The sequence below is a fragment of the Barbus barbus genome (genome assembly GCF_936440315.1).
Source record: "Barbus barbus genome assembly, chromosome: 43".
NCBI lineage: Eukaryota > Metazoa > Chordata > Actinopteri > Cypriniformes > Cyprinidae > Barbus > Barbus barbus.
In genome coordinates this window covers 23,554,099-23,579,530 of record NC_136721.1, presented here as the reverse complement: position 1 = coordinate 23,579,530, position 25,432 = coordinate 23,554,099, and the positions used below count along the sequence as shown (strand labels likewise).

The 25,432-nt window shown below is 33.2% G+C and overlaps 1 protein-coding gene across 1 annotated transcript in view; it reads right to left on the bottom strand.

The window, feature by feature from the left end:
* Positions 1-25,432, bottom strand: part of LOC306862603 (phospholipid-transporting ATPase IC-like) — a 33,676-nt gene that overhangs the window by 7,985 nt on the left and 259 nt on the right. The window contains exons 2-17 of the mRNA XM_079405495.1: positions 13,326-13,512; positions 13,150-13,247; positions 9,822-9,935; positions 9,218-9,316; positions 9,050-9,111; positions 8,871-8,943; positions 8,512-8,582; positions 7,161-7,243; positions 6,705-6,863; positions 6,524-6,612; positions 4,899-5,089; positions 4,605-4,813; positions 2,994-3,037; positions 2,312-2,468; positions 1,906-2,094; positions 1,708-1,820 (exon numbers count right to left, since the gene is read on the bottom strand). Of these exons, the coding sequence (XP_079261621.1) occupies positions 1,708-1,820; positions 1,906-2,094; positions 2,312-2,468; positions 2,994-3,037; positions 4,605-4,813; positions 4,899-5,089; positions 6,524-6,612; positions 6,705-6,863; positions 7,161-7,243; positions 8,512-8,582; positions 8,871-8,943; positions 9,050-9,111; positions 9,218-9,316; positions 9,822-9,935; positions 13,150-13,247; positions 13,326-13,494 (1,920 nt within the window). The 5' untranslated portion in view covers positions 13,495-13,512. The remainder of the gene's footprint in view (positions 1-1,707; positions 1,821-1,905; positions 2,095-2,311; positions 2,469-2,993; positions 3,038-4,604; positions 4,814-4,898; positions 5,090-6,523; positions 6,613-6,704; positions 6,864-7,160; positions 7,244-8,511; positions 8,583-8,870; positions 8,944-9,049; positions 9,112-9,217; positions 9,317-9,821; positions 9,936-13,149; positions 13,248-13,325; positions 13,513-25,432) is intronic.

Genomic DNA, 25,432 nt, shown 5'->3' with positions numbered 1-25,432 from the left:
CCAGCATATTCAGTTATCAGACACGACTGGAACTTCAAATGGGTCTGGCTGCTATGGTCAGATGAAACTAAAAAAATGAGCTTTTTAGCAGCAAACACTCAAGATGGGTTTGGTGAACACAGGGATAAAAAGTACCCCATGTGTACAATAAAATATACTGCTGTATTTTTTATGTTGTGGGCCTATATTTCTGCTGGAGGTCCTGGACATCTTGTTCAGACACATGGCATCATGGATTCGATCAAATACCAACAGATAAAAAATCAATAAGTGACTGATTCTATTAGAAATCTTATAATGGGCCATGTTTGGATCTTCCAACCGTACAATAATCCAAACACTAACCTCAAAAACAACACAAAAATGGGTCACTGAGCACAAAACCAAGCTTCTGCTGGCCATTCCAGTCCTCTGACCTGAACCCTGTAGAAAATGAGTGAGGTGAACTGAAGAGAAGAAGCACCGTCATGGAGCTGTGAATCTAAAGGATCTGGAGTGATTCTGGATGAAGGAATGGTCTCTGATCTCTTGTCAGGTGTTCTCTAACCTCATCAGGCATTATAGGAGAAGATTTAGAGCTGTTAAACTGACAAATGGAGGTTTCAAAAAGTATTGAATAAAAGGGTGCCGTTAATTGTGGCCAATGTGTATTAGAGAAAAACATTTATTTCATAATGATACCCCCCCCCCCCCATTTTAAATTCTTATTATCCAATGAAAGGTTAGATTTTTGTGAATCTTTTTAAATAAAAGATCAAAAGGATTAACAATGCAGATTAATTTTCACAGCCTTCTTTGATCATATTTACCAAGGATGCCAATAATTATGACCACAACTGTATCTTTAAAGGACGTTTTTTTTTTGTTTAAATGAGTTTTTTCTCAACTTCAGCAGCATGTACATAAACACAATTTACAGTTTTACTGAGGGATTTGTTTATATATAATATTCCTGATTTTATTCCTAAAAAAGTGGTGAAAATGTATTTTTTTGACAGTATTTGCTGATTTATTGAGTAATAAAAAGAGATACCCAAAATCCCCCCCTCTGTAAAAACCTTTGACTGTAATATGTCAGTAAAATGAAACCAGAATTATTAAGTTATATTGGTGTAAATGCCATCAAATCTGACATGGTGCATCAACTTCACAGTCTGTTCTTCGCAAAAAGCAATCCTCTGGCAATTGAAACTTTGAATCGGGATTATTTTAGTACCAATGAGATACCATTATAGTTTTTCTGTTTTCATTTTAGCATTTTTTTATGTTTTGTGTTTTATTAGTTTTATTCATCATTGCATCAAGATAAACTAAATGAAAATGAGAAATGATACCTTGCTAAACAAGTTTAAGTTGTTTTATATTTGATTTGATTTCAGTTAAACTTCATTTTATTTAAAATTTTATTTTCTTGTTTTTATGGTTTTAGTTTAATATAATAACCCTGCTTTTATTGCAGTCACAAGGAGTCCTTTTTATGCCATTTTATGGTGTTTCTTCTACTTTTTGGAGCTTGACACATTTAAACATTTTAAATGTAATTTAAAAATTCTCCATTAAATATTCTCTAAAAATTATTTGCATTCCATGGGGAAAAAAATAACGTCATAACTGCTATTTTTGGACCGAACTGTCCCTTTAATTTGCAATGGCATGCTGAACCTCATTAACATATGCTAATAATTTATTAATTGCACTGGTACTCACGTCCAGAGCTTCTTGAGTGGTTTCTTTATTCTTGCTATTGGCATCCAGTCGCTCGTAGATCACAGTGTCTGCGCCCTTACAGTACAGACGGATTCTACCATCTGGAAATCTCACTACACACAAACACACACAAGAGTGAGAAACAGATGACCAACGACTGAAAGACAGGAAGTGAAGAACAGAAAGAGCCGGACTCACAGATGATGGACATGCGTTTGCGGTCGCTGTTGAAGTCGAGCAGACCGAGCATTTCGTAGGTCTCCTCATGGTCCATCTCCAAGATGGTGATGGTGTCCTGCGTTCGGGACAGGAACACGAACCCAAAGTTGCGTGCGGCCGAGACCAGAGCACCCTCATCAGGAGACGCGGCCTGGTACACCAGCTCATCTGAACACAGAGAAAATATGCAGTACATACCGTAAATTAACTTTAAGTAATATCAGCTGCAGTTTTTGTACTTTTGACGTATTTGATCAGATAGTACACAAAGTAGGATTAAGAATGCTACATAATTCTGAGATTAAAGCAAACATGCTCGCATTACTGTGTGAATGGTTTATTATTGCATAATGTCAGCAGATAATGATCGTTTTGGTCTCCTCACCCCCTTTATGCTCCACCATGACAGTGTGACACAAGGACAGGAGTTTGAAGAACTCCAGTATTTGCGGATCCTTCTTCGAACGGATACAGGAAACGAGGAAATGGTCTTCGAACTCAAACTTCTTTTCGGCGTGTTTATTCCAACTGAAATCCACAGGCTGATAAAAAAGAAAGTGAAATGAATATCAGTGGCTAACTTAACTTAGGCTAACTTAAAATGACGTTGGCTAAAATTAAATAAAATCACAACATATGTTGAATACGTAATAAATAAATAAAATGAATAAATACACTCTATAAATAAAACCCGCTCTGTAAAATTTAAAAATAATTTTAACTATACAAATCTACTCTATACATAAATAAAAAAAGCAAATACTTTATAAATGCACTATGAATAAAAAAAAAAAAATCTATAAACAAAAATAAACTAATTAACATCCTATGAATCCATTGTCTAACAAATAAATAAATAAACAAACAAAACTGTAAATATACTCTAATCAATCAGTCCATCAATAAAACTACATAAATGTAGTCCTTATAAATAAAAAAATTATAAAATAAAAATTATAAACGCATAGATAGTGTGTATACATATAAAAAATTGCATAGTAAATAAATCAACTATTTGAACAATAATAAAAGTAAATAATTAAAACTAATGCATTCTGCATACAAACCTTTCCATGGTCCAAGGCCACACCGTCTGCACTGGTGGCATCACCTATAGATCAACACAGAGCACTGTCAATAATCACGCTAATTTCGTTCACTGAATTATTAAAGCAATAACACTTTGAATAGCACTAGATAACGCACTAAAGTACACTTGTGAGTGCAGACAGCGTGGAATGAGACGTCTCAAGATACCTTTTAGCTTAACAAGCCGTCTAAAATACGAGTCCCTCATTTAATACTCACTGTTAGAGGTTTATAAGCATGAGCAACTGTGAAAGCCTCTAATAATGTGATGTAATTAAGGAAAGGAGCTCTTTTAAAGCACAAAACAGATTATATCAAGTTATTCTATAGCAAGGTTGAAGGTGTCAGCATGTTTTAAACTCATTCAGGTCAGAAACCTGACCTGTGTGAAACTAAAGCCTCAAATCTCTCCCACAGTCACACACTGAGGCACCCCGCAGTCACACACACACGTCTCTGGGGTCACAAGCACAAGCTTGAGGGCTGTGAGCTAGGCTCATATAAACCAAGGATTATATCCAATCAGACACATGGCACGTCTTTGACACTCATCCAAATACATTCAACACTTGCATCAGCTCTTTTCATACTTCATTTAAATGCATCTACTGGTTTGACAGATAAAACCTCAATAACAAGTGGTTAAATTTCACTCGACTCGACTGCATGTTTTAATCCTGTAAAGCCTGACATATGAAACAGTAGTTAGAAGAACTGAATTTTTTGAAATGGAACAGTTTATTGAAGTTAAACTTTTATGGCTCATATAGTAGAATACTGAATATGGATGAAAAAACACCTTACTTTTATTCAGAGGCCCAAACTAAACAAAAATATGCAATTTGGTGCAGAGGATGACATTTATATGGACAAAAAGATGTTTATAATAGTATAACAGATACATAAAATTATAGAAATATCAGTCATCACTCTATATCTCCAATAATATGAATACCAGTAGGTGTTCATTTTGAAATATTACCAACAATATCAAAGTTATTCTTACATTTACTTTATAAAAATCAGATTTCACTGTAAAAAAACACAAATCATGAGCTGAAGGTGAATGTTTGTATAATTACACTAAAAGGACTTTTACTTAAAAAAAAATAAATAAAAAGCAATGCATTATATTAATTTTTACAAAATATTTCAAAAATGTTCATTCCTTTATTTTATATAGTCATTTTCATTTTATAGTTTTAATAATTGTATTGTTTTTATTGTAAATTTTATTAGTTTTTTTAATGTCTGTATAGATTTTATTCATTTTTATTTCAGTTTGAGTTATTTCAGTACATTAAGTTAATCTCAATTAAAATAAAATATATATATATATATATATATATAGTTGCCTTGGCAACTAGCTTCTTATATATATTATTTTATTTCCATTAATTTTCCATTTATTTTAAGCAACTAAAATGTTTTTCATATGGTTTTAGTTTTTAGTTTTAATTATAATAACACTGTTGAGTACAAGTTTTGATTATGATGATTATTTAGAAACTGGCGTATACCAAGTAAGATTTATAGGGTTAGCTTGCTTATAATGTTCCTCTAAAAGCAAGGTTGGCGGTTTGTCTCACCGTAGGTGCGTCCTGAAATGTTGCACTTCTTGAAGGCCATGATGTTCTGCGTGAGCGTGCCGGTTTTATCAGAGAAGATGTACTCGATCTGGCCCAGCTGCTCGTTCAGCGTGGTGGTTCTGGCTTTGGCCGGCGTGTCTTTGTCAGCGTAGTACATCTGCAGATCCCAGTTAATGAACTTACTCTGACCCAGGCGGATCACCTCCACGCTGAGAGAGAACAAGAACCAGTGAGTTATCTGAAGAACAGTGACATCCGTGTGCTCAGAGAGCGGAGGAGAGGCTGCTGTCGTACCTGACATAGAGAGAAATGGGCACCATGGTGTTGAGGATGATGATGTAGCCCCAGAAACTGATGAAGCCTCGGTAAGATGACGTGTGGTTGAGGCCGTCGTACAGATACCAGGCCTTAGAGCCGATGCTCTCGTACCAGTACGTGTGTCCGATGGCCAGACCAGCGCAAATCAAAATCAGCATCACAAAGATCTACCGGCAGAACCAGAGAGAGATGAGAATATATTAGGGTGCAAGATGAGAAAGGATTTATTGCATTGTATTATTGCGCTATTAATGCATTGCCTACAAATAAAAACAAGTATATAGAACTTGCACAATAAATATGATGAATAAATACAATTCTACAAATGGACTATATAAAGAAAAAGAAAAAAAATCTATACCATGGACTCTATAAATAAAAGTAAAAATATAAATAAACAAACTCGAATGCACTCTCTGTAAATAAGATTAATAAAAATAAACTCTATAAATAAAAATTTCTTTAAAATGTACTCTAAAAATATATAAATAAACAAATCCTATAAATGCACTCTCTGTGAATAAAAAAACAAACAAATCTGAATTCACTAAGAATAAAATAAAAATAAAAATAACTATATAAATGCACTCTCTATAAATATATAGAACTAAAAATAAAAAAAACATACAGAATAAAATAAAATTCTATAAATGCACTCTATAAATAATATTAATAAATAAAACTATTAATTCACTCTACAATTTAAAATACTGAATATAATAAAGAAAAATGCACTCTCTACACATAAACAATATATAAACTATGTATACACTTATAAATAAATAAAAGTGGAAATATAAACATAAATAATGATTTAAATAAATATAGATAAACAATAAAAAATGTACTCTGTAAATAAATACAACTAAAAATAAAAAATACAGAATAAAATAAGCAAAATCTATAATTGCACTCTCTGTAAAGACTAATAAACTATAAATTCACTCTACAAAATAAAAACGCTGAATAAAAGAAAATTCTAATGCTCTCTCTATAAAAATAAAATAGATAAATAAAAATATGAATGCATTATAAATAAAAATAAAATACACTGTATAAGTGCATTCTCTATAAATAAATTAAACTTCTATAAATCACTGTGTATAACTAAATATAAACTCAACTGCACTCTCTGTAAACAAGACAATTCAATACACCTCTATAAATAAAGCAATAAAACAAACCTCTATAAATACACAATGCATAAATAGTAGTGCTGTCAAACGATTAATGTTTACATAAATGTATGTGTACTGTGTATATTTATTATGTATATATAAATACACACACATGCATGTATATATTTCAGAAAAAAAATATTTTTAGATATCAAATATATTTATTTATAATATAAATTATATGAAAATAAATATAGATGTGTAAATACATGTAAATATTTTCAAAATATATATACTTTATGTGTGTGTATTTATTTATATATACATAAATATACACAGAGCACACACAGATATAATGCTAAAAAAAATAAAAAAATTTTTTGGATGCGATTAATACAAATTCTGTAAATATAAATAAATGTCAAATATAATCTATAAATGACTTGTAATGTGTCAAATGTCAGTGAACTGTGTTTAACTGACCGTGTAGACCATGTAGTTCATGAGTTTGTCTATCAGGGTGCGTTTGAACCTGGTCTTCCCTCCGTTCCTCATGATTTTAGTGTCATTTCCTGTAGAACGAAACATGGCAGCTGCTTTTACAAACACAAACACACATCGAACAGTGACCGTGAGATTGTGTCGGTCAGCGAAGCAGACTGACCTGCGAATATGACCAGGCCGTGGCACTCGTCCGTGTTGCGAATCTTGCATCCTCTGAGCAGCATGTTGTCCAGGTCAAGTGAGTAACTCTGAGCGTCCCAGATCATCGTTCCCATAAACTTATCCAGACGGTTGTTGGGCTCCTCACACATGATCAACGCTGAGAAAGACATAAAATAAGAAATTGCACTGCAAATTCTCTGGATGGTTACATGGAAGCATTATGTTGCCAGTTGCTTGGTTTCTAAATCTCACCGGTTTAAAATCTCACTCATTTAGCAGCATTTTATTTTAGTGAGGACAGAAAAATGACCTCACGGGGCGCACCTGGTTAGAACGTGTTTATGCATGTAAAATCACAATCAAGCAACTACTCGCACACAAATTATCTGCTGTTGTGTGTCCAAGTCTGTCAGACTCTCCTATAATAGCTGTGAACAGTCACTCTCATACTCACCATTAAACTGAGCCAACTGATTCTCCTCCTGAAGACGCTCGTCTGTCACCTTGAGACCCATCTTAAACTTCAGATTCGTCTCTCTGGACAAACAAACAATGATTAACTACATTAATGAAAGTCATTTGACAACAAGATGCACTAAAACCAACTCCTATCCTCTTTCATGAAACTATGAAAATAAATATATTTAATTGCAAATATTATATTTATTATTTTATATTCAGTATTTATTTTAATTTATATTATATATATATATATATATATATATTATTTCAACTTCAAGTTGCTTGCAGAGGACATTTCACAATATTATAATATTTTTAACATTAAAAGACATTAAAATGAGAAAGCTTTTATAAAATATTAAAAATCAAATAAATATTTAAAATTGTATATATTTATGAAACAATGTAAAAGTACACAGACAGACAAACCCAGCAAGTGAATTACGATTCTATTGTATGTAAAAAACAAAATTAAGCAAGTATATTTAAACAAATGAAATGTAAAAATACTTTAAAATGTAAAACAGAGGAAAAGCAAGCATACACGTGACATGGCAGCAAATGAATATTTAAGGTGTGTAATGAATAGGTTTAGGAATAAGGTTTCTTGCTGTAGATATTTCACTAATATTATGAACATTAAAAGATTTTAATGAAAAAAATAAATAAATACTAATTATATCAATTAAATATTTATGAAACAATTTAGACAGACGAACTGAATTATGATTCTATTGTATGTAAAAGACTAAATGTGTTGTATTTTTGTTGTGTTTGGACTAAACAAATGGACTGAAAATGACATTTTAAAATAATATTTAAAATAATACACAAACATGACAAGTGTATGTAATGACAATCAAATGTTTCACGATCATGATCCATAAAACTTAAAATATAGACTAACGTGAAATACTTTAAGTTTCTCGTTTTCAAACAAGGCTTACAATTGAAAAACAATTGAAAATTAATATTTTTTTATATTAATGAAACCATTCAAAAGTTCATAGACAAACAAAGCCAGGACCTGAATTATGATTCTTTTGTAAATAAAGAAAACAAAAAGCGAATATGTTTGGACTGAACTGCACGAGACAAAGAACAAACCCATTACACAACTCCCATTATGAATCAATGGCCGAGCACTTCCATGACATGAAGTCATCAAATTACTCTAAAACTGATTCATGCAAGCAGAATTGGTTTTATGGTTATGGCCAGAACGGGTCGATAATAACTACTGTAAAAAAAAAAAAAAATCACATGTGGAAATATGCACCAGTGTGATTCAAAGGCTTAATAAACTGGCATAGGGTCTGTTGTGTGTTTAATGTGTCTCTTACCCGTCGAGCTCCGCCGTCTCTACATAACACAGACTGTTAGGATTTGAACTGGACAGCAACAGAATATCGGCCTACGTGAGGTCAAAACACAGACAATAATGTGATACTTCAGGTTTCTTAAAGTGGATATTTGACTAATATTATAAACATTAAAATAAAAATGTAAAAGATTTTATTTAAAAAAATTAATTATATATTTATACATATATTTTATATATGTATAAACGCTCTACAACAGATGAAGACAACACTCAAACAGCACATAACATAACATAACATAACATAACAACATATAACATATAACATAACATAACATAAGAATCTCAATGGGAAGGCAAATAGATTTAAAAATAGCTCACTGGTATAAAATCGTTTTTCTTTAGTCTGACCACGTCACCAACTTGTAGGTTCATCCATCTGGTTTCTACAAACCTGAAAGATGAGAATTCAGCCTTGTGTTTATGTAATATTTTTTCACTGACATGAGCACTAATCTCATGCACTGCAGTATTAAAGCAGATAAAAGTTCCCTCTTCACCTGCCATTGAGCAGCACGTCACTCTTTCTGTTGTTGATTTCTTTGTCCATCCTGTGTCGTGCCTTTCAACGAGACACAGATCAGATGACAGAAACCATTAGCACGTTCTGACAATTAATGGTTGCCTTTCAACAAAACCCTTCCATCAGAAAACATGCAGGGACTCACCAGGTCGTCCACCAGGTCTTTAATGGCGGTGATGCCCAACACCAGCACTAACGGCACCAGGGTGGTGTACCATGGCAGCGTGGAGATTTGAGGAATGATCTGACACATTCAAACACATGGATTCATATTCATAAAACAACACAAAATCGAAAAACAACCCTGTTCATTTTCTAGATTATATCAATAAATTTAATCGAAATTTTTATCTTATAACGCTTATACATGTATGCACACACACATATATACATACATATACAGTCATGGCCAAAAATATTGGCACCCTTGAAATTCTGTCAGAAAATGCAACCCTTCTCTCAGAAATATTTTAGTAATCACGTTTATTTTATTTTTGCACTGGAACAACACAAAAAACAGAGAAGAAAAGTCAAATCTGATACAATTCCACACAGAACCCAAAAAATGCACTGGACAAAAATTATTGGCACCCTTAACTTAATATTTGGTAGCGCCCCCTTTGGAAAAAATAACTGAAATCAATCGCTTCCTGTAACCATGAATTAGTTTCTTACACCTCTCTACTGGAATGCCATACTGCAGGCCATTATTGTGCGATCCTGACAGAGTGAGGTTTGTGGGTTTATACCTGCAGGATCAGCAGACACAGGAAGTAGAGGTTGGCCGCTCTCTTAAACTGCTCGTACAGGTTCAGCGGCAAGAAGGTGAAGAAGTTGTATTTGTAGGTCTTGATTGCATTGCCCTTAAAATTAAAAGAAACTCAAGTTATTACCAAACTGGTGTAAAAACATTAAGTTTTAATTTTTGCAAGTTCTCATCCCAAAAGGACTGAATTGTGAACTTTCACAATTATGATATACTTTACATAAAACATTACCTGCTGAATGTGAAAAATAATATCAATATTTCACAGAAAAACTTGAGAGTTTGTAAATGAAAATCTTGTGTAACCCAAGGCTCTTCAGTAAGTTTAAAGCTTGTTAGTTGTGAAATAATGCAGACTACTTTCTCAGGAGCTTTCTGAATTATAAGGAATATATCTAGAATAGCAGATAAATACATTTGAAATTTAAGAATTTTTAGCAAAAAAACAAAAGACAAAATAAAAGCTTGTCTTCGGATCTGGGTAAGGATTTCATGAAAGCTTGTTTCCACCATAGAATAGAATAGAATAGAATAGAATAGAATAGAATAGAATAGAAAACAAACCATAATTGTGACAATCTCACAATGCAGTTTTTTTTTCCATTTCTTTTTTTTCTTCACAATGAGTTTATGGCCGGTTCCACAGACAGGGATTAGACTAAACCAGGATTAGGCCATAGTTCAATTAGGACAGTTAAGTAATTTTTTATAAACGTGCTTAGAAAAAAACATTACTGGTGTGCATCTTCAGACAAAACAAAGGCACTGATATAGTTTAAGATCAGTCAGTGCAAGTTTCCTTCTGTTGAAACAGCTCAGACTAGGACTAGATTTAAAATGGGGGTAAATCACATAATCCTGAGATTTATTTTTACAGCTCATAATTTTGATTTTTGTCACGTTTATTTCTTGCAATTTTGTCATTTTTCACTGAATTCAGATTTTTGACAAAAACAGATGGACTGAAGTTCATATATGTTCATAAAACGAGAACACAAAATGTTCTTTAAAATATGTAGTAATTAAAATTATATTTTAATAAATAAATAAATAAATAAATAAATAAATATACACACAAGTGACAGATTAGTTTCTAAGACAAAAATAGTTTTTTTAACTATTTTATGTCAATAAATGTTTATGCAATTTTAACTGTTTTTATTGGAATTCTGACTTTTATTTTTTCACTGCCACAGATTTTAAAAAATAAATAATTATAAAAGTGAATTGTGACTTTTTCTCTTGGAATACAGACTTCTTTTCTCAGAATTGCGAGACTCTTGCAAACTCTGAACTTCCACAAAAAAAAGTCAAAATTCCTTTTTTTTAATCCCGTGGCAGAAACAAGCGTCCGTCCGTACATATGCTTGAGTCTGATTCAATGTGTCTCTGCAACTCATTTGCCTGTTTTTCTAGTTTTAGTTCCTATTCTTCAGTTTCTCTATTTCAGTTCCTTTTACTCTCTCTTTCTCGTTCAGAATTTTAGTTGCCAAACCCAACTGATTTCCATAAATGTAAATCACAACACATCTATATCTGCTCTCATAGGGTAACATTTCAACCTCAAGACAAATCCAGTCATCGCTGCTTATATCTCACGCAGAACACATGATACACGGGAAACCTCAAGACATTTGACACTGAAGGACTCGTCTATCCAGTCATAGATAATTGTCATACCGAAGATCTTAAACTCCACCATTCGGAACGGAGCTGTTACGTGTTTAACATGTAAATGATGTAAGAAAATGACCATAAAACTCTTAGTTTAGACCATAATTGAGGCCAAGCCTTGAGTTATTTAACACAACAGAACAGATAAGAGACTAAGTGCAAACAAAATGCATGACGTGTTTTAATTCTGGCGTTTCCTGGAGGCGTTTCCAAAGATATCAATGTCTCAGACTGAAGTGTAATACTAAGATTGACTTGCAATGTTTGTCAAGTCACTATGAGTAGAACTATGAACCATGAGTGTAATCAGTACACAGAAATGTCACCTTTGAAGCTAAACTGTGACGTTGTTGTTGTTTTTCAGGTGAATTCAAAGGTGATTCATGATTTATCTGACTACAAATTAAACATTTGACAGAGAAAAACAGATACAGTTACATTTCAGAGTCCCTTCTCAGAAAACTAAAAATTAATGTTAATCTGAACACTGGTTTGACTAATTCGTACAATGATTGTAAAGCTTGTATAAAAGAAAATGTATATCAAAATAATGATTATGGTACAGTAAAAGTACAGTTTCTCTTTCACGGTCCTTTAGTTTAAGATGAAAGCACCTGCCTGCTTCAAACACTCACTGTTTGTGGTGTAAACAGTGGAAAAATCCAGCATGCGATCGTTTACTGTTAGTAAGCCGTGGGAAATCATTAGCGGATGCATTTATCTGAGGGTACTCACAGTGTTCACCTGGAAAATCTCTACAGTTGGGTGTCTTAAAGGCACAATCATAGACTTTTGCTTATAAGCTCAATTTAAGTACCACATCACCCCAAAATAAAAAAAATAAAAATCTTAACATATAGACCACCAGTCAAAAGTCTGGAATAATTCAGATTTTTTCATGCTCATCAAAGCTGCATTTATTTTATCAAAAAATACAGTAAAAATTGTAAAATATTATTACAATTTCAAATATCTGTTTTCTATGTGAATATATTGTAAAATGTAATTTATTTCTGAGATCAAAGCTGAATTTTCAGCATCATTACTCCAGTCTTTAGTCACATGATCCTTCAGAAATCATTCTATTATGCTGATTTGCTGCTTAATTATCATCAGTTATTATTGGTTCTCATTTATTAATAATTGTTCTTATGGTCATTATTTTTTATATTATTATTATTTGTTTTTGGTTGAAACTGTGGATCAGGATTATTTGATGAATAGAAAGTTCAAAAGAACAGCATTTATTTAAAATGGAAATCTTTGGTAACATTACAAATGTCTATACTGTCACTTTTGATCAATTTAACATCCTTGTTGAATAAAAGTATACATTTTTCAATATTGGAAATAATCAGAAATGTTTGTTCAAATCAGCATGTTAGACTGATTTCTGAAGGATCATGTGACTGAAGACTGGAGTAATGATGCTGAAAATTCAGAAATAAATTACATTTTACAATATATACACATAGAAAACAGTTATTTTGCATTGTAATGATATTTCATCATTTTTCATGTATTTTAAAATCAAATAAATGCAGAAGATGACACTTCTTTTAGAAACATTCAAAAAATCTTAATTATTCCAAACCAAACTTCAGGTTTTTACAAAAAATAACAATGGATTCACTTACAGAATATTTGCTTTTCTTGATGCACAGAAAGACTTTCTTCTTGAACTGGGGCTGATTGCAATATTCCCGGTCATTCGCTCGGATGCTCCAGCTGGGCTCTGAGAGGAGAATCACAATCAGAGCACAGAACAAGCACTGACAGGACACTTTTACACCAGATCTGTCCTCAAGCTCACCGGCGGCAGGTGCGGGTCTGGCTTCTGGTTCTGGGAGCTGGTCTTCGCTGCGATCCAGATCATCTTCCGACTGTAACTCGTCGTCCGTCTCGTCATCACTGTAGGGTACCACCTCGTCATCCGGCTCCTCCAGGGAACTCTGGGAAGCGGCCCGTGCTCGAGCACTCATCCTGAGAGACCCTCTGCTCTGAGAAAAGACACACAATTATTACATTAAGGCTTTTAAACAGCACAGAGAGACAATAATTGAGATGTCGTGCAGCAGCAACATGTCAAAACACTGATTTGGCTTGCTAACACCATGCAGAAAAACACACACACATTTTCCACTGCACACACCAAACATACAACACTCCTACAAAACGCTGGTAACCAGCGCCACTGGTTCATTACATTATTAAATGTACAATGTTATTTAAATACATTTTTTGTTCCTTCGTCAGTTACAAATGTAAGACAAAAATTTGATGTTATTCTAAAAATTATAACAATAAAAAAAGCTATTACTTGAAATCAAATATTTAAAAACATTTAAACTTAATTTATTTTAGCCAGTTGTCAAGGCAACATTTTTCATTTTCATTTAACTAGTAACTGAAGTGCTAAAATAAACTACATAAACTAAAATAAATGACAATTACATAGTATGTAGACAATATATTAAATATAAAAAGTCATAAAAATGACAAAAACCACAAATTTATAATGCTAACTAATATATATATATATATATATATATATATATATATATATATATATATATATATATATACTTAAATTAAGAATACAAAGATTAAGGTAAAATATATTCGTGTTATTTTATATGCATACATATAAAACATACATATTGTTTACTTGAATAGCAAATGAATAAAAAACAAATTGCCAAATGTTTTTGTGAATGCAGTGAAGTTGTATTTAAAATGGGTTTATTAATCATTTTTGATCATCAATTTAACAATAATGAATTGTGTTTTCCCTCGTTTATTTGAAAAATTAAATATTTAAAAATGTAATTATTTTATTCGTATTAAATAAAATATGATGATGATTCAATCATACATTATTATTATTATTATTATTATTAACTGATTCCTTCCTTCTTAGCAGCATTCCTAGTGCATGTGATCATTGTTTTCATATATTTCTCAATCACAGAAAGTCCATTGTTCATGAAAGGTTTATTGAAAGGTATGAAATGAATTACACAAAAACTGAATACAAAAACGAGTCAAACTTTGACACAGAGACGCTTTACAGGACAGAACGTGTCGTTGTGAAAGAATGTTCTGATGATGACATCAGCACTTTTCATCTGCTTCGATATAAAAAGCTTCCTGTCAAACGAACGTGGCTGACGTTACCCAGACTCCACCCCGACACTAGGCTGTGGCCTCACAGGTAACGCCACATAGTCACCACCATCACACAACACCAGCTGTCACAAAACACAGCAAACCGCAGCTGCACACGCACACATACGACTAGAGACAGTAAAACACACAGTGTCACTTCAGTTTGTTTAGCTCTGATGGGAATTATATATGTAACATACACAAATCCATAAACAAACAAATATAAATAAATGTAAATATGTGCATGTGTGTGTGTGTGTGTGTGTGTGTGTGTGTGTGTGTGAGTGAGTGTATATATATTTTTTTTTTATTAATTGTAGATTGGAATAATATAATTGACCTTATCAATAAATACAATTAAAAAAATAAATATAATAAAAAAAAAATTATTGATAAATAATAAAAAAAAAATTAAGTCATGGCTCTATAATGCGTTTGAGTAGAGACATTTCTCCAGCTTTTTTTAGTTATAAAACAAAAATATTTTTTAATCTACTCACAATGCCTATTATATTAATATAATATATTAAGATATATAATATATTCAAGAAATATTAAACCTATTTTACCATATGTTGTATCAGACAATACATGGTAAAATATGTTTATATTTCTTTGTATGTGAATCAAACTAATGACCCATGATGCCTTTCTCTACTGTTTAAGCAACAGGAATGATTACAAATATGATATATATATATATATATATATATAAAATATAAAACAAAGAAGGACTTCTTCAAAAGTCAACAGCATTCACAACCTGTTTTACATCCGTAATGTGATGCATTTCTGAGTGAAACATGAATTTTTATTTTTTTTTTTCGTGACGTATTGATCCTGGAAGGAAAAAAAAAGACTTTCCAAAATTGTCTTGATATGACTTTGATTGGAGCATTGGGGGGGGGGGGGGGGGGGGGGGGATTTGGTTGTTTCAGAGTCACTACATTTTGATCAAAAGATGATTAAGTCAAACATATTTCATGTTTCATTGCAATAAAGTGGATTGATGAATAATTCACGATAAGACCAAAAGCATGGTTTAAGAAAGTAAACAGTCTATAGTAAACAGCCAGAAGGTCCATTTTGATTTAATGATGGATAAGTTTCTCAGATGCAAATCACAGGATGATCCTCCTCTGGTCTTATGGAAACCTGAGGTGTTCGCGCTCCGGCTGAGCGCTCAAGCATCTCTGAAGCATCTACACCGATACCAGCCTGCTAAGGTCATTGTTTGATAAGAGATTAATTTGGAAACGTTCAGCGGGGAAGAATCCTTCTGTAAATAATTAAATATGTCCTCCTTTTCATCACATCAGGTATTGCTTAACACATTTACCAAAAAAGCCAACGCCTTTCCTTGGTTTAATATTACATGAAACCAGAAGGAAGTGGCATGTTTTGGGAATGTACCTTGAGCTAAATATCCTTAAATCCTATGATAAAGTTAGACTAATCAAACAGCAGAGCAGAATTCAAACTAGCGAGCATCACTTTTATTAAACATGGCCCACAGCGCTGAAATAACACAGATTCCAGCAGGATGCTGCTGTAGAGCTGTGTGAGGAGCATAACAGAGCACACACCCAGAAAGAGAAAGAAACACAGCATGCAAAACACACACCCATGTTTATCCACAGCTCGCTTTGCGTATGTGATGTAATGCCACAGGAGGTGACATTTTTAGCAATGAAAAGCTGAGGTCTGAGAGAACCACTGAGGAAACTCTCAACCAGATCAGACATTTTCATTCCAGTTTTCTTAAGGTGTCACAGCTTACGTTAACATGCTTTCAGTCAATAGGTTTTTCAATAGTTTTCAGATTCAACAAAACCCTCTTCAATAACCATTTGTAGCTGTTTAGAGTTGCTAAATGGAGATTAAAAGGATCTTGATGTTACGTTACAGGTAATGATGTAAAGACATACTGAAGATGATGATTTTTTAATGACATTATGATATCAGCATAACCTGATAACTGCCTGTTTTGCCAAAATGCCAGTCCACTTCATCCAAGAGTCTAAACAATGAACAATGTAAAATCTTCTATGAATGAATGAATGAATGATCATTAGATAGATGGAGCGATAGATCAAACAATAGATAGATAGAATGACAAAATGATAGATAGAACGATAGAAGGATAGACGGAACGATAGAAGGATAGACGGAATGATAGAAGGACAGAAGGATAGATGGAACGACCGACAGACAGACAGACACAGAGACAGACAGACAGACCGACCGACCGACAGACAGACCGACAGACAGACCGACCGACCGACAGACAGACACAGAGACAGACCGACAGACAGACAGACACAGACCGACCGACAGACACAGACCGACAGACAGACAGACAGACAGACACAGACAGACAGACACAGACCGACCGACAGACACAGACCGACCGACAGACACAGACCGACAGACAGACCGACCGACCGACCGACCGACAGACACCGACCGACCGACCGACAGACACAGACCGACAGACAGACAGACACAGACCGACAGACAGACAGACAGACAGACACAGACCGACGGACCGACAGACAGACAGACAGACACAGACCGACCGACAGACACAGACCGACAGACAGACAGACACAGACCGACAGACAGACACAGACCGACCGACCGACAGACAGACACAGACCGACAGACAGACAGACACAGACCGACCGACCGACAGACACAGACCGACAGACAGACACAGACCGACAGACAGACAGACAGACAGACACAGACCGACCGACCGACAGACACAGACGGACCGACAGACACAGAGACAGACAGACCGACCGACCGACACAGAGACAGACAGACAGACCGACCGACAGACCGACCGACATATATGAATGGACTCAGTCTTATGTAGAGATTTCCAGCTGACATGTTTGACCTTGAATCTATTTCTAGCAGCAGGAGAATGAACACTACAACAACTTCAGTCTGGTGCGACCAGAACAACACGCTCAGTGAGAATCTTATACTCACACACAATCAAACCCTTCATCCGTCCACTGCACCATTCACTCCACCACACCTCAAACATCTGCTTTTGTCTGTGAACAACAGCCTGTGTTAATGAGTTAAGTGTATATAATAAACCAGTTCTCAATGCATGTCAACATTCCGATGTCAAGTGTCTCTGGAATGCTATAATAAGAGTTTTCAGTTTTAAACACACGCTTTTGAATTGCAAACTACCTAGTAGCTGTATCTATGGGTTTGTGTGTTGGTGGTGTTCAAATGGAAAAAAACAGTCACCAAATCCTTATCAAGTACAACTCTTCCCTGTTCCGTGAAGGACACTATCCAACAATCCTGATCTACAGAGTAAACGAACTTACAATCACACACACATGGCATCGCATACTCTCCGCTCTATGATGACGAGAACAAAGACTCCCATTCAACAGACTAAACAACCACCCATGTCTACACAGAGCATCTGCAGTAATGTGAATACAAGCGTGCAGGTCTCGGGAAACGGGTTTAAAGTCTCGCCATGCTATGGAAACCCTTTCACATGGGGGAAGGGTTCGAAAAAAAAAGGAGAAGGAGAAAACACAGGGATCCCTTTGAGATCACATTCACCTGCTGTTATGCAACCTGAGAGGAGAGACAAGGCAGCTTCTGCGAACATCTCACAAAACCAACAGAGATACATACACCTTTATTTTTCCTCATTAATATGCATGAAAACAGTGTGGAAGAGACGTTTTAGTGTCATTTACTAAATAATTAAAAAGACATTCAGCATAAAAGTGGTTAGCACACACCATACGCTCTACATACAGAGTCCAAATGACAGTTTTTACATTTCCAATTCAACAAAACTGTCTTCAATAACCATTTGAGGCTGTATAGAATTCTTGAGTTACTATGGAGATTAAAAGGATTTTTCATTGAGATTGGCATAACCTAATAATGAAATACCCAATTTAAATTAAATAAATTAAAATAATAAAATAAACAAGTGTTTAATTCAATTCAGCCACTTTGTGCACATACTAATACTTGTGTGTGTGTGTGTGTGTGTGTGTATATATACACACACACACATACACTCTCTCTCTCTATATATATATATATATATATATATATATATATATATATATATATATATATATATATATATATATATATATATATATATATATATATATATATATACACAAAAATTGCTAGTAAATTTCACAATCAATTACAAAGAAACAGCAAGGAGTAAAATTAAATTAAACATAACATTTTGAAATAGAAAGACTGAAATTGTATTTTCTTGCTAAATGTATGCAATCTTTTAGTTTTTTTTAAAACATGTTTTATAGAGCATTAGCTCTTCCTTGGGTCATTTCTAAAACATTTCCCAACAATGCTAATAATATATAATTATCTAAATTCTTGTGCAAATCCTGAGAAAACGTGCATCTATTTAATTTGAGCAATTTTGCAACTGAACACTATCGTTCATCTTGTTTTCTAGATATTGACATTAGTGTCAGGCATTTATAAATAGACCACTTGATGAGAAATGAAAAAAATATTTTTTTCTACTTTTTAAAATGTCATGTTTTTTTTTTTCAACATTACATAATTGGCTTCATTCATGAAGCCCAGGCAGAACAAATTTGGCTAAATTATTCATAAATCTAGTCCTGTGTAAACTGTCACATGGTTTTATAAATACGTGACACAAATTCGGTATTCATTCAATACGACAAGTGTATAAATAACAGTCTCGCTTTTTGGTTGAAACAGCCAATCGCTTTGGTAAAGTTTGTTTCCTCTTGAAAGTGTGTGAACATTAACTGGACCAGCATGAAAAATGCAGTGTGTTTTGAGTCAGTGGCTTCAAAACAAGTATCACTTGCTCATTCATCAAAACTGTAATGTTTTTTTAAGTTGTTAATGTTTAAGTTAAAGACATCTGAGTGTAAAAATCATTGGTGTTTGAAAATTACATGTATATTACCATTTAATATAGACATTATGGCTGAAATGCATGTATTTTTTATGTTGTGACATACCTGTTGCCTGTTTTAGAACATCAAAAGCTCAGGTCTTGAATTTTACCTTCAAAATGATGGACAGTAAAGTCAAAATTTTGAATGAACTGATTATATGCTTCCAATATCTACTTGCAATTGATCTTGTCACTCGCCTTCTCTTTTTTTTGGTTGAAAATTGCACATTGTTGTCAGTTTTTTTCAGCGCATGGTTATTTAAAGTACAACCGTAAGTCTTTAAATTGTCTTAATCAAATGAAGCTTTGATCTGCTCCACGTTTCTCCGTTAACAGTCACTCATCAGTATAAACTCAGTTTAATATTTGTCTAAGAAAGCAGCAGAGCTGTAGACGTGCCAAGGGCTCGATCTGATTCAAGACTTTTCTGTCAGATCTTCATGAACGTGGTGATGATGGGTGTTCTGACAGGACGATGCACTTTAAAGAAACAAGTTTTGCAAGATGTATTGATGCATGCATGCATGAATCACATTGCAAAGCAGTGTGGTAAAGCGAGGAGGTGAATTTGAAGCTTTAGAAATGAAACATTGCAAATAAGCAATTTTAATATTCCACCAGACAGATTAAATGCGGAGTAAATTAAGAAAATGTTTCTGGTTCTCAGACGAAATAATCCTCACCAAATAGCTTCTGGATTCTTTATTTTAGTGACTATTCTGTGTATATTTGAATGCACATGATGACGCGTTCAGGTTAAATGTGTTTTTGAGAGTCTTGAGCTAGTAAAATCTTCTCTGCCTCCAACACAACACAAGCAAATCGCTCACCAGAACTGGAAGGCCACGGCTCCAGGATTTGAATTTCCTGACTTGTAAAGCAAATGGGTGAGAATTTGAATCCAGTGAATTGCAAAACTGATTTGCACAAGGCATCTTGGGAAAATAAGAGTCACTCTTCTTAAAGCCATGCGGCGTGTTACATGCTCTTCCGAAAGTGTTTAAATCACAGTAAAGTTTTAGATAAGTATATTTTTAAATAAATGGAAATACAGTTTATTACATCTATTAATTATCACAGCAATTGATTTGTAATTGAATTGAATTTTACTTGAAATATTTGTATATTTTGCTGTACAGCTCAATAACATTATCTATGGTTCCATCCACATATTTTTAAGTAAAATATGGCATATTGCACAATAACAAAATGCTTGATGGAAATTCCAAGACATGCATAAAATCTTTTAAATGTGCATAAAATATAAATGTGAAGAAAAAAAACCCTATGACAGAAACATATTTAACGAATACATTTCTGAATGCAGAACAGGGTTCCTAGGTTGCAACATTTTGTTATTATTACATATTTAGCAGCAGTTTTGCAGGAAGTGAAGATTTTGTTCTCTTGAACACATGGGATGAAAACGGTGCTTTATTCGTAAATGTCTTCTGCAATATTGCAGTTTAATTTGCAAACAAACACCGAAAAGCAATTAGTGCAGAAACAATTTCACAGAAAAATCCCTGATCATTTATTGCAAAGAAACATTAAATTAAACATGAAATTTTGAAGTAGAAAGACATTGAAATTGTATTTTCTTGCAAAATATACGCTATAATGTCTGTTTTATTTACTCTTGGGTCATTTCTAAAACATTTCCCAACAATGCTAGCAAAATGTAATGATTTGAATTTTTGAGTGAATTCTGAGAAAAAAAAAGCATGCAACAAATTTTAGCAATTTTGCAACTATTCGCCTTGTTTTCTATACACTGACATTAGCATCAGGCATTTACAAATCTATATAATTTAATCAATTAATGAGCAATGAAAAAAAACACTATTTTTCTAACTTAACCCTTGTGCATCAATAAAAAAACGTTACACTTAGGACCATAGTGGACAAAAATGTCCATGTCAAAAAAACGGTCATAAAAATTGGAAACAGAGACTTAAGTGTGGTCTCATTTTAAAGAAGACCCGTGGCAGATTATTGTTGAAGTAAAAAAAAGTTTTAAAAGTGAAACAAAAAAGTTAGTTAAGTTTATGAAAATGATTTATGAACAATATTTTGTTATTTTATGACTATTTTATATATGAAACATGTTGAACTCTAAACCTGCTAGAAAATCAAAGCCATAAATCTAAACAAGTTGTGTTTCAAATTTGAGGTTGATATCTCAAAAAATGAGCTTTCAGTCAAATTTTGTTTGGGCGCAGTACCAAATTTTCCCCAATAGATGCCAGCAAAACTCTGCTGCTGCACACAGTGCTTGGATTTGTGATTTACAGTAGAGTTTTTCCTTCTCAAATATTACAAGCAGACACACAATTTCTTTATGACACACATACAAACCACACTCTGACATCTATACCAACACACCTACACAATTACAGCTGCATTATTTGTCCAATTGGCTCTATAATACGCAGAAGCAGAAAACAGGAATAAAGCGAGTATTTGCTTTATAGACCCTTTATAGACCAAACCTGAAAAAATGGTACCATCTGGTAAAAAAAAAATAGTAAAAAAAAAAATTAAGCCTTGCCAACAGAATGAAGGCCTATTAACAAAAATTGCATAATTTTACAGTTAAACGGCACTGCGATTAAAAATAGCAGTTTTAATGGGTTTCAATGGGGACATTTTTGTCCTTAAGGTCCTGAGTGTGTGTATTCTTTGTACGGAGGGTAAAATTTATTTTTTGAAGGAAATGAGGGTGAAATATTAAAATGCCAATAAAAATAAACACCTGAGCCTAAATTTATGCAGTTGGCATTAACACAGGCACACTTATAGCAAAAAACAAAACTGAAATGGACAAAAATGTCCATAAGGTCACACAAGGGTTAAAATTTCACATTTAATATGTTACTTGCTATTTCTTTGCAATTGCTATTGAAATTTACTTTACTATTTCTGAGTGAAGATTGTTTATACACATTTTGTTTCAGTGCAATTTAAAAAATGTAGTGTGGGACTTGATATTATAAATCACAAAACTGATTGAATGGTGAAAAGACTTCACAATAACATGCATGGATGAATTGTGTGATCAGGACCATGCATAAAGCAAGTAAACAGCTGACTTAAAATATATAAACACAAGTCTGTCTGTCTTCTTCTAAAGCACATTGTTTAGCAACACTACACAGAGGTGAACTTTTCCCACGTCTGCTTACAGAACACAGTTGAGTCGTGTTACACTCTACTACATGTGTTTGGCCCCTCGTGCTGCTAGAGCACTATGGGTAACAGTATCCTCCATTAGAGAAAGACTAGAGGAGAGCAGAAACAGGAGATGGTGGAGATGTGCGGGGGTCTTTCGGGACGGATAACTCATCATGCATTAACCATGCACATGATGTTGGACTCACAGCTAACTAAACTACGTCTGGAGTGGTTTCAAACATGCACATTTAACCTACAAGTTAACTCCAGGGAATTCAAGGATCACACCTGGTGATGTCATTTAACGCAGCACTACTGCCGCAATATAAAGTGGTCTTGTATCATCACCCTTTTTTACAATACAACTACCGTATAAATAAATATATAAATGTGCAAAACATATTGACCTGAGTTTATCATCTTATAGATAGATTCACTTAAAGCTTCTGCTAGGAAAAACAGGCCATTACACAGAAACAATCAAGATGAACACATAAGTTTAGCAATCATTATACAAAAATATTTAAAATCACAGAACGCCTTAAAGAACAAATCAAGTATTTTATGCAATATTTTATCTTTTTTAAGTACTACAGTGCAGGGTTATTATTGTTGACTAAACTTTTTTTTAAATTGTTAGTTGAAATAATATAATTTAAAACATAAAAAAATAATGACACACAACAAAAATACAAATACTAAGTAAAAGTGAAATGAAAATGAGGAGTATTAATATAAAAACTTACTGAAATGTTATTGCTAAAAAATGTAATATATCTCTATGACACTAAAATAACATTAGTTATGCATCTAATATTATTGTATATTATAGCGTTCTGATTCTATATTTACTTGAAGTATATAAAAATCACAATTACATTATATTATTTTATTATATTATTATAAGCATTATAATAAACTAATATATTAGAAACTAAAACTGAAATAAAAATTTAATTTTTTTTTTTTTTTTATAAAAATCACAACAAAATTACTAAAACTTTAAGAAAAATACATTTAAAACTAATTTAAAATATTACTCAATATTACTCTAGTATCTCTACATGTATCAAATATTTTATAAAAACTATCACCATTATATAGGTTAGCTAATGGCTGTAATTATTAAAATAACTATAATTAAATGATCTCAATTACAATCTAAAATAACATTTCTATATTATATAATATGATACCATAAAAAATTAAGCCTTTAGTGTTTTTCACACATGCTGTAAAAATACTGGTTATCAGCCATAAAAATACTGTTTGATGCATGTGAAAACAGGCCATATATTTACCATTCTGACATATAAAAATGACAATTACTGTAGTTTAAACAGTAGCTCATGATGCTGGCAATACCAAAGTCATGGGTTTACTTCCCAAAAAATGCATGAACTGATATACCTTGAATCCAAAGTAAGTGGCTTTGTGTAAAAGCATCTGCCAAATGCATAAATGTAAATGACCAGGTGTGTTTATCTGCTACACCTCCAAAACTAACCTGCAGATTGAAATTGCAATTCAAAGAGAAAGGAATAGAAACCGCACCCACTCCATTTCACAATGTTTGCGGTCCTTCTGGACACAGAAGAAACCAGTTCTGTGAGTAATACGGCTCTTTACAGAACAGAGGCTGTTAAATTTAACCCACATACAGCAGAACAATATGAATTTCAGAAGAAGAACAACAGCAAATCAAGTCCAAACACGTCCAGACATTCATCAGAGAGAAGAAACCCACCGCTGCTGCTTTACACCCACCATTCATTCATTCAGACTAACCTAGTCTGCTTCTTGTACATTTACACATGATTGCCTCAGATATAAAAACAACTGTTTTTCAATGGCCAAACGTACAATACATTAAACCTGAAACTTCCTCTAGAAATTTACCAATGAACTTTCGTTTTACAAAGAAATGGCAAATGACATAAACATGAAATTGTGAAGTAGAAATACTGAAATATTTGTATTTTAGGTTAGGTTTTAGAAATTACATTCATTTAGCCATTTTAGATGTATAACACCTGCCTCTCTGACTTGACCTGAACACATGACAGAAAAAGTGACTTACAATAAGACTTTTGAGAAAAGCAAGAGTGATTTCTGACAGTTGGAGGTGTTATTGCTCCCATTGACTCAAAAACATCACGTTCAGCAAAAATTCACTTTATATTCTTTATGTTTGGGGTCCAAAAGTGCCCAAATAATAGCCTTTTTTGAGGGGTTCTTTTAGGTTTAGGTTTAAATATGTGCAATTTCATGTAAAATCTAATAGCAGTGGTCTCAGAAACCTCAAACAAAAGTAAAGTTTTCATATATAGGAGACATTTTGTGGAACAAGCACAGTAAATAGTAAATATAGTGCACAAGTCAAGCAAAAACTGAATTTTTGTTTAGAATTAGTACTATAAGCATATGATATTACACTTTATTATGATACTAAAACAAAGGTTGCTTCATGCTGATCTCAAGAACCTGTTTAACCTCAAAAGAGCCACGAAGCAAGATGTTTCTTAATAATAATAATAATAAACAGGTTTTATACTAAATCCAAGAATCATTAAAGAACATTTCTGAGAGTTTAAACGCAGATAAAA